This window comes from Lonchura striata, chromosome 11, assembly GCF_046129695.1.
Source record: "Lonchura striata isolate bLonStr1 chromosome 11, bLonStr1.mat, whole genome shotgun sequence".
Taxonomy (NCBI): Eukaryota; Metazoa; Chordata; class Aves; order Passeriformes; family Estrildidae; genus Lonchura; species Lonchura striata.
In genome coordinates this window covers 8,200,613-8,207,824 of record NC_134613.1, presented here as the reverse complement: position 1 = coordinate 8,207,824, position 7,212 = coordinate 8,200,613, and the positions used below count along the sequence as shown (strand labels likewise).

At 44.9% G+C, this 7,212-nt stretch overlaps 1 protein-coding gene across 1 annotated transcript; it reads right to left on the bottom strand.

Moving 5' to 3' along the window:
* Positions 1-5,031: 5,031 nt before the first annotated feature.
* LOC110483942 (C2 calcium-dependent domain-containing protein 4C) lies at positions 5,032-6,829 on the bottom strand. The gene is made up of 2 exons (XM_077785806.1): positions 6,712-6,829; positions 5,032-6,442 (listed from the first exon to the last, which is right to left on the bottom strand). The coding sequence occupies exon 2, from the start codon at positions 6,385-6,387 to the stop codon at positions 5,095-5,097; it is 1,293 nt and encodes a 430-aa protein (XP_077641932.1). The 5' UTR covers positions 6,388-6,442; positions 6,712-6,829; the 3' UTR covers positions 5,032-5,094.
* Positions 6,830-7,212: the final 383 nt, after the last annotated feature.

The window sequence follows — 7,212 nt, the reverse complement described above, 5'->3', positions numbered from 1 at the left end:
CCTTCCTCTCATCTAATTGACTGTGCTCCGTTCCCAGCAGCTCTCCTCAATTGCCACCTATTAACAGGAACCTGGGCTATAGCTATTTCTGTTCTGACAGGAACAAAGAACTACTGGAAGCTCTTTTCCTCTCAAAAGGATATCCTAAATGCAAACATGCAGCAACACAAAACATTACTTGCTTGTCAATCCTAATGGAGACACAAAATAGTGAAAGAATGTAGAGCCTTTCCCCAGTCTGCAGGCAGCACTATGCTGAGATGGGCTTTGGGGCATCACTCCTATGTTTTACATCAATCACCTCAATGCAGGGTAGGTTAGTTCACAGACCCTCCACAATGTTAAACTTAATTTTACCTCTGCTACAAGGACAGATTATTCAGCATCAGCCTTTGCTTCTAAGCCGCTATTAATAATATTAGAGTACATCTCAGTGACCGTCACTAGCATTAAGTCTGTGCTGAAAAGCCATTCATTTAAATATGCAGATAAATCTTACACACATTTTTTGTTCAGGGCACACAGAACTCAAAAACAAGTAGTCTCTAACTATACTATTCATTCTGTGAGTGTAAGGCTGTTTGTTTTAATCCTGCTGCAAAAAGCTATCAATAGATATGACTTGTTCCTTTTCCTACCCTGTCCAAATATCATGGCCCACAGTTCAGGCACCCATGTAAGCTGAAGCTCCAAAGTAGATGCAGGACAGCTACCCAGCAGCCAACAGCTGGGAAAGGCGTGGTGAGCATAGGATGGCCCTGTGCACACAGCTTGTGGCATGACCTCTCTAGTGGTCCTCACACTGAGCAATCCCATTTGCACAGATTTCTCCAGGAAAACTTCCCCAGCTTGGCAGCCCACAGACAGGCTTTTTACAGATTTATTAATTTATCTAACTGTTCTTTCATCAGTTCTCTAAGGAAACTAAGAGTTTACCCACAGCAATTACTACCTAGACTAAAAAAATAGAAGAATTTTTGCCCTTTAGGCCCCATTATATGCTCAGTCTTTCACCACAGTCACTATGGCTAACTGAAAAGCCAAGCCCCAGGAGCAGAAGATGAAGCACTTAGAAGCAGAATAGGTGCTGTGTTCAGCAGTGCCTCTCCAAAGGCAGTCCGAGAAATGGGAGCAGCTTAGAAAAAGTGATGCAATAAGCAGAATTTGATACTGCAAACACTATGTTGCCTAATCCCCGGCCTACAGATCTGTCCTGCTAGGCTTTTTAGGTCACATGTATTTGCTTCCTTTGGTGTTATTTCTGAATTTTACCTGAAAAGGAGCTCAGTTACAGGCATTGCATTTTACCATACCATGCCTCAGTATATTTCAACTCAAATTGTATATGAGATAACCTGAGTGGATTTCTGGAAAGAAAAACATAAACCTTGCTTAGCAAGAGTAACATTTCTCCAGAACTGAAGAAGCATTCTCAAAATAACTGCATTTGATAAGGCCAGCAAAAGTATTACTTCCAGTACAGGTGAAACAAATAATATTTGCTTAGTAGAACATGAGTCCAGGATCTTGGCATAATGACCTTCTTTTCCTCAATTGTCTGAGGTTTTTTCAGATTTGAGATGTGATCTTCCAACCAGTGACTACCACTGAACACAGCTGATCAGACTATATCCAAAACAAGAGTTGTGCTTGAAAGAGTCATTTATGCTCCCATATTTTCATGGTGTTCTAGAAGTTCCAAAAACTCCTGAAGATAATATTTCTTAACTCTGAGTAGCTGTTTGCTAATGCCAGGAGGTTGATTTTCTTCTTGCTGCTGACTCTAACACAAGCATTGAGGCATCATGAGTTTTTCCAGGCTGAAGTATCCAGTTGCCTTTTTGTTTGCTTATGCAGGTGTTTTACGTAATTGCCCCAATAAGGCTGACGCTTACGGAAAGCAGCTGCAGCATAGGCAGTGTTGTAGGTGTTCACCACTTACAGCTTAACTGGCCTCTGAGAGTGTAGGAAAACAAGCCCTGTGTTTTCTAGTCAGGTTAATTGAAGTGTTAAAATTATATTATGGCCTTGCATTGTTAATAACACCTGATAAGCAACACCCCAAAATTCAAAATTATTCAAATGCTCTAAAATATAAAGAGACACCACAATAAAATGGGGGGAGGATCCCACCAAAACTGCTTCTCATCTAGTGTTACAGTCATATCTAGTCTAGTCTAATGTATATGAATAGGTATTTAATTCAAAGTTCTTATATTAAAGAAGAAAATTATCAAGAAAAACCTGAATCTAAATTATTTACTGGAGAAATGTAGGCAAAGTCCCTATATCCTTCCCAGGCTTAAAATCTGCCTTTGAATTCGGTCTGCAAGTCTTCTACTGCTTTGTTTTGTACCCCTCTAACTTGTAGGCCTATCATCAAACTTCCATGAGAAGGGTTTCTCAGAAATATATCATTTTTTAAAGAGTCTTAAAAAACAGCTGAGTTTCCTTTTAACCAACCAAAGAGGTGGCCTTTACCTGTTTAAATACTTGAACAGATGAGCCTAGCTGGAAACCTATCTTCCTGTGACAGGAAGGGAGAACTTTTTTAAGAATTTAACTCATTCTCCACCTGATAAAAGATAAGACTTCAGAAGCATATTTCTTTTGTGGCAGTAACTGCACTGTGCTCACTGGGCTGCAGAAGAAAAGGCTCAGGGAAGATCCCATTGATATGTATGAGTATCTGCTGGGAGGGAGTGGAGAGGATGCAGCCAGACTTTACTCAGCAGTATCCAGTGACAGGACAAGAGGCCATGAGGACAAATTAAAATACAGGAAATTTCACTTACGCAGAAAAAAAAAAAACCCTTTTCTGCTGGTAAGGTGGTAAAACATTGGAGTATGTTTCCCAAACAGATTTTGGAGTCTCCATTCTTGGAGACACTTTAAGCCCAATATAGGACATGGTCCTGGGCAACCTGCTGGTGCTGACTGTACTTCCAGCAGGAATCCCCAAAGGCCCCTTCCCCACCTCAAACCTTCCCATCATTCTGTGTCCCTGCAGTCAGCACTGGCATGGCACAGGTCACAGGGCAGATAGATACCCAGCACAGTGTGACTCTACGTGATCCTCTGAGGCCTGTAACTTCTGTATTATCTCAGAAAATCTCTCCATGTGAATACACCTGTGAAGAGACTCTAAACCCCAAGAACTAAAAATGTGATGGTGGATGAGTGACAAGCCTGAGATGGAGCCTCTGCCCTCCTTCAGGAGACTCCATGCAATAACTAAATTGGCGCTTTTTTTTTTCTCTTTTTTTTTTTTTTTTTTTTTTTTTTTTTTTTACATTATTGATTCTTCCTTGAGGTCACATTTTTAGTTTCACTTCTCCCCACTTCCTTTAAGTTTTCCCTTATGGTCAATTTGCCCAGATTCAAGGATAAAAATGACCGTGTATCACCTCCGTCTGAGCAGTGTATCAGTACATTTAATTTCTTCCCTTAGCACAAAGGGATTATTATTCCATTTTATTTCAGTTGGCTTCTGGGAATACACCCAGCCATTCACCTGTGTGAATTGTCCTTTGTACAAGGATTCTGGTTTTAGAAGCATCTCACGTGAGTTGGATCAAGGATTAGCAGTAAGCATTTCTGAGGACTTGTGGTCACAGTTAACATCCTTTGGGTTTTTTCTGCTATCAGAAGGAATTTTCTTCTATCCTTCCTGGACTATTTCTGTCTGAAACAGAATCAAATTATTCATTGGCCAAGGAATACCACAGTCCCCTGTGAGTAGTCCCATGATTTCCAGACAACTAGACTCTTGCCAGATTAGGCCAAAGGGAGATCCTGCTAAAATCTTTGTGAAATAGCATTTAAGATGTGTATTTGGGCACTAGTAAGGCCTTATTTCTACAGCCTCAAAGGCAACACAAAAGTAAACCTTTGTTTTCTCTGCCCCTTGCCTGCATGGATTGATCCTCCATTAAGGCTTATCTCCTTTCACATAATGAAGCCTGCAGCTTAACCAAGGGAAGCAGCAACAGGCCTGGACTTTCAAGACACTTTTGCCTACTCCCACTAATTTATCCATTTTACCCAGCCCCAAGTAAACCTTATTAAAAAAAAAAAAAAAAAGAAAAGAAAAAGAAAAAAAGAAGGGGAGATGGTCTCAAGCATGCAGGAGTTCTGCACCTTTGTGTTTCCTATTTCCCCTGGCACTGAAGCAAGTGCTTCAGCCACTCATAGCTTGGTGACAGGACAGATTGATTACACTAATTGTATGACAATGACTTGAGCAAGTCATTAGCTGAAGTAGGAATTCAATGCCGAGATCCCAAACTGTCCTTTGCCCTTGCTGCACTGATACCTTATCTGCTTCAGCTTCAGAAAGGATTCAATGGCTGAATTGCTGAGGGCTGTAGCTCTGAGGAACATTCCTGATCAAAACACAATTACCTGGCAACTTGATTCTGTGGGCTGTGAAACCGACCATGGAAAGGGAAGGTAAAAGAAGATGCTGACCCTGCTGCAACCTCACCCAGGCTGTTCAAGTGTTGATACTGTAGGTCTGTGTAAAGAGAGCCCTGCCTCCAGTGGCTTTTAGCTGCTGCTCAGCAGCTGATCTTGTTTTCCTCAATACAAACTTATACCGGCTTTGGGAATCCAAATGCACCTGTCGTAAAAGACCTCATTCTCCCTCTGAACACAGGGGTCATTAAAACATTCATTTGTGCAAATATGAGTGCTGTCAAAATGGTCCATTGAACTGATCTTGTACCAAGGAGCTGCGATAGAGTTCAGGGTATACTGTGTGCACAGACTGTTACCCACTTAGGGACCAGGTAGAGTGAAAAACACTTCTACCTGAAGTTCATAGCCTGAAAGCCATATAGAAGAACAGCCTTGATTTGGTAACAGCCTAATCCTTTATCCTAAAGGCAAACTAGCCCTTCTTCCCACTCATGTCAGTATCTCAGATTTGAAGTGTTAAACAGCAAAACAAGGCACAAGAGTATGACAGTAACACCAAGCAAGGCAGTGCTTTTAAGTATTCTTAAAAAAAAAAAAACAACAACGTAAAAGTCAACCTAAAACTTTATTTAGTATAAAACTTTCAGAAGACAATTTGTTTGACTATTTGAAGCACTACACTGACAACATACTCATTAAAGACAATTCCCGTTCTCCTAAAGTATAATCTCGTTTCATACTGCACCCTTTATTTGTTGCTTTCATCCTGACAGAGAGGCTGTACAGATCTTCTTCCGCAATGCCATCAAAAAAGAAGTCCTCATTGAAGATGGGATTTCTGCTTCTCTTTATAACTGTGCTTTTCTGCTTCTGTGTTTTCCCTGGCACCAGGGAGAAGGAGATACAGCAGTTTATGGTTTTGGGCTCTACAGAATCATCATATAACCCCTCTGCACTGATCAGGCGGATCCGCAGCCTTTCGTTCTCTGAGCAGTATTCAGCTGACAGCCTCAACACGCCTCCCTTGTCCATTACCACAGTATTCTCTCCCACCAGTCTCTCCCGACTGCAGGTCAGGTCCACTGGAAACATGGGAGAACAGGAAGTGCTCTGTATGCCAAGCAGCCCCTCAGAGGCTCTCCTGATGGCACTGGGGCTGTTATCAGTGGAGCTGCTCTCCTCTGTAGAGAGAGAATTGTTCCTGGGCATAATGTATTTGCTCTTGTCCTTCAGTGCCCTGCAGAGCAATCCCTCCTGACTTTGTGCCTTGATCAGGGAGCAGGGTCTGGGAGGTGACCTGCTGAGAAGTGGAGAACTGAACGGAGAGGAATCACTGGAAGAGGCAGTGTCACTGTCACAGGCACCTTGCCTGTGCAGAGAGAGATGCTTGGGCGGCAGTCTCACAGAAGCAAAGCTGATAGCAATGGGATTAGATATACTCCCTTTGCCACTGAAGGTGTTAGCTCTGGATCGAGACAGCTTCAAGCTGGGCAGAGCACCACGTGGATCACCATGGAAGATGGACTCCTTCCTCCTGGTGTGGGGACTCTCCAGCAAAGTGCAGAAACCATAGGAAGTGGGGGCTCTGGGAAAGTGGGGCAGGGAGAGTGCTGCTTGGGACTGTGGGTCTGCATTGGTGCTTTCTTCCTCCAGGGCAGAGATCTCCTCTTCAACACTTTCCACCTGAATGAGATGTGGGCAAGAGCTGGGGCTATAATCAGCAGCAAGAGCTGCATCCACTGAACTGTGATCCTGGTGGAAGCCACTGCCCTTAATGGAGGCAGAGCTGGTCAGCCTCGGGGGAATGCAAAATTCAGGGATTCTGTCAGGAGTAATCACATTTGGAAAAGCAGCAGCCCTCAGTTGAGCTTTTTCTGGCAGATTTTGGCCTTGTGGTAGTCCCAGGAAGGAGGAGCTGGGGAGGTTTCCATTTTCATGTGATGCTCTGATCTTTTCCAACAACCACATCACTGCAGCTGGGCAGGAAGTCTTCAAAGGGGAAGAGTTTCAAAGAGAACTCCACCTGCAGACACACAGAGAGGAAAAGGCACATGAACATCCTTTTTGGACACACTACAGCCAAGCAAAGCACAAAGGGTGCCACTCAAGGCAGGACTAGCACAAGCCCATGTTCAAAACAGCCCCTGCCCAGCACACTACCTTTAGCGAAGTCAATAGGTGCAAGAATAGAACTAAACCACTAAAGACAGAAAACAGCATCGAGTCACTAGTAAAGGGAAATGTCCCTCTTGCATAATCCCTACCGTGTTTTTCCCCCAGCAGAAGACGTACCTTGACAAGTGCAAGCCTCGTTCTTTCCAGCCGCCCCGGCTCGCCACTACCCGGGCTCGTTCCCAGCAGCTCCGATCGGACCACGCAGCCCGCCCCGAGCCTTTTGTAGCGGTGCCGGGCGCCGCCCCGCCGCGGCTCCGGCCGGGGGAAGGGGCGGGGCCGGCACCGCAGCTCCTGCTCCCCCGCGGAGGGCAGAGGAGGAAATCTGCCCTGCAGGGCGCTCTGCTGGGCACCGGGGCCGTGCCTGGGGCAACGGGGAGGGACTTGCAAAAGGGGCCTCTCACGGGAAAGCGCTTTTTGACCGTCTCCTTTTCGCCCCCGCAGAGCAGCGGATGTTCCCGGCGCTTGGCACTCGCCTGCGAGCGCGGGGGGACGGGGCTGCCCGCGCCCTGCCCCAGCCCCTTGCCCTTCCCCTGCGTCCAGTTTCTTTTTGATTAATATCTACTTACAGAGGCGTCCCGAGGTATTTCGAGATAACTAACAAACCCAGGACAAAAGCGA

Coding starts and splice junctions, on each gene's coding strand:
- LOC110483942 (XM_077785806.1), bottom strand. CDS start 6,387: ATGTGGTTGTTGGAAAAGATCAGAGCATCACATGAAAATGGAAACCTC.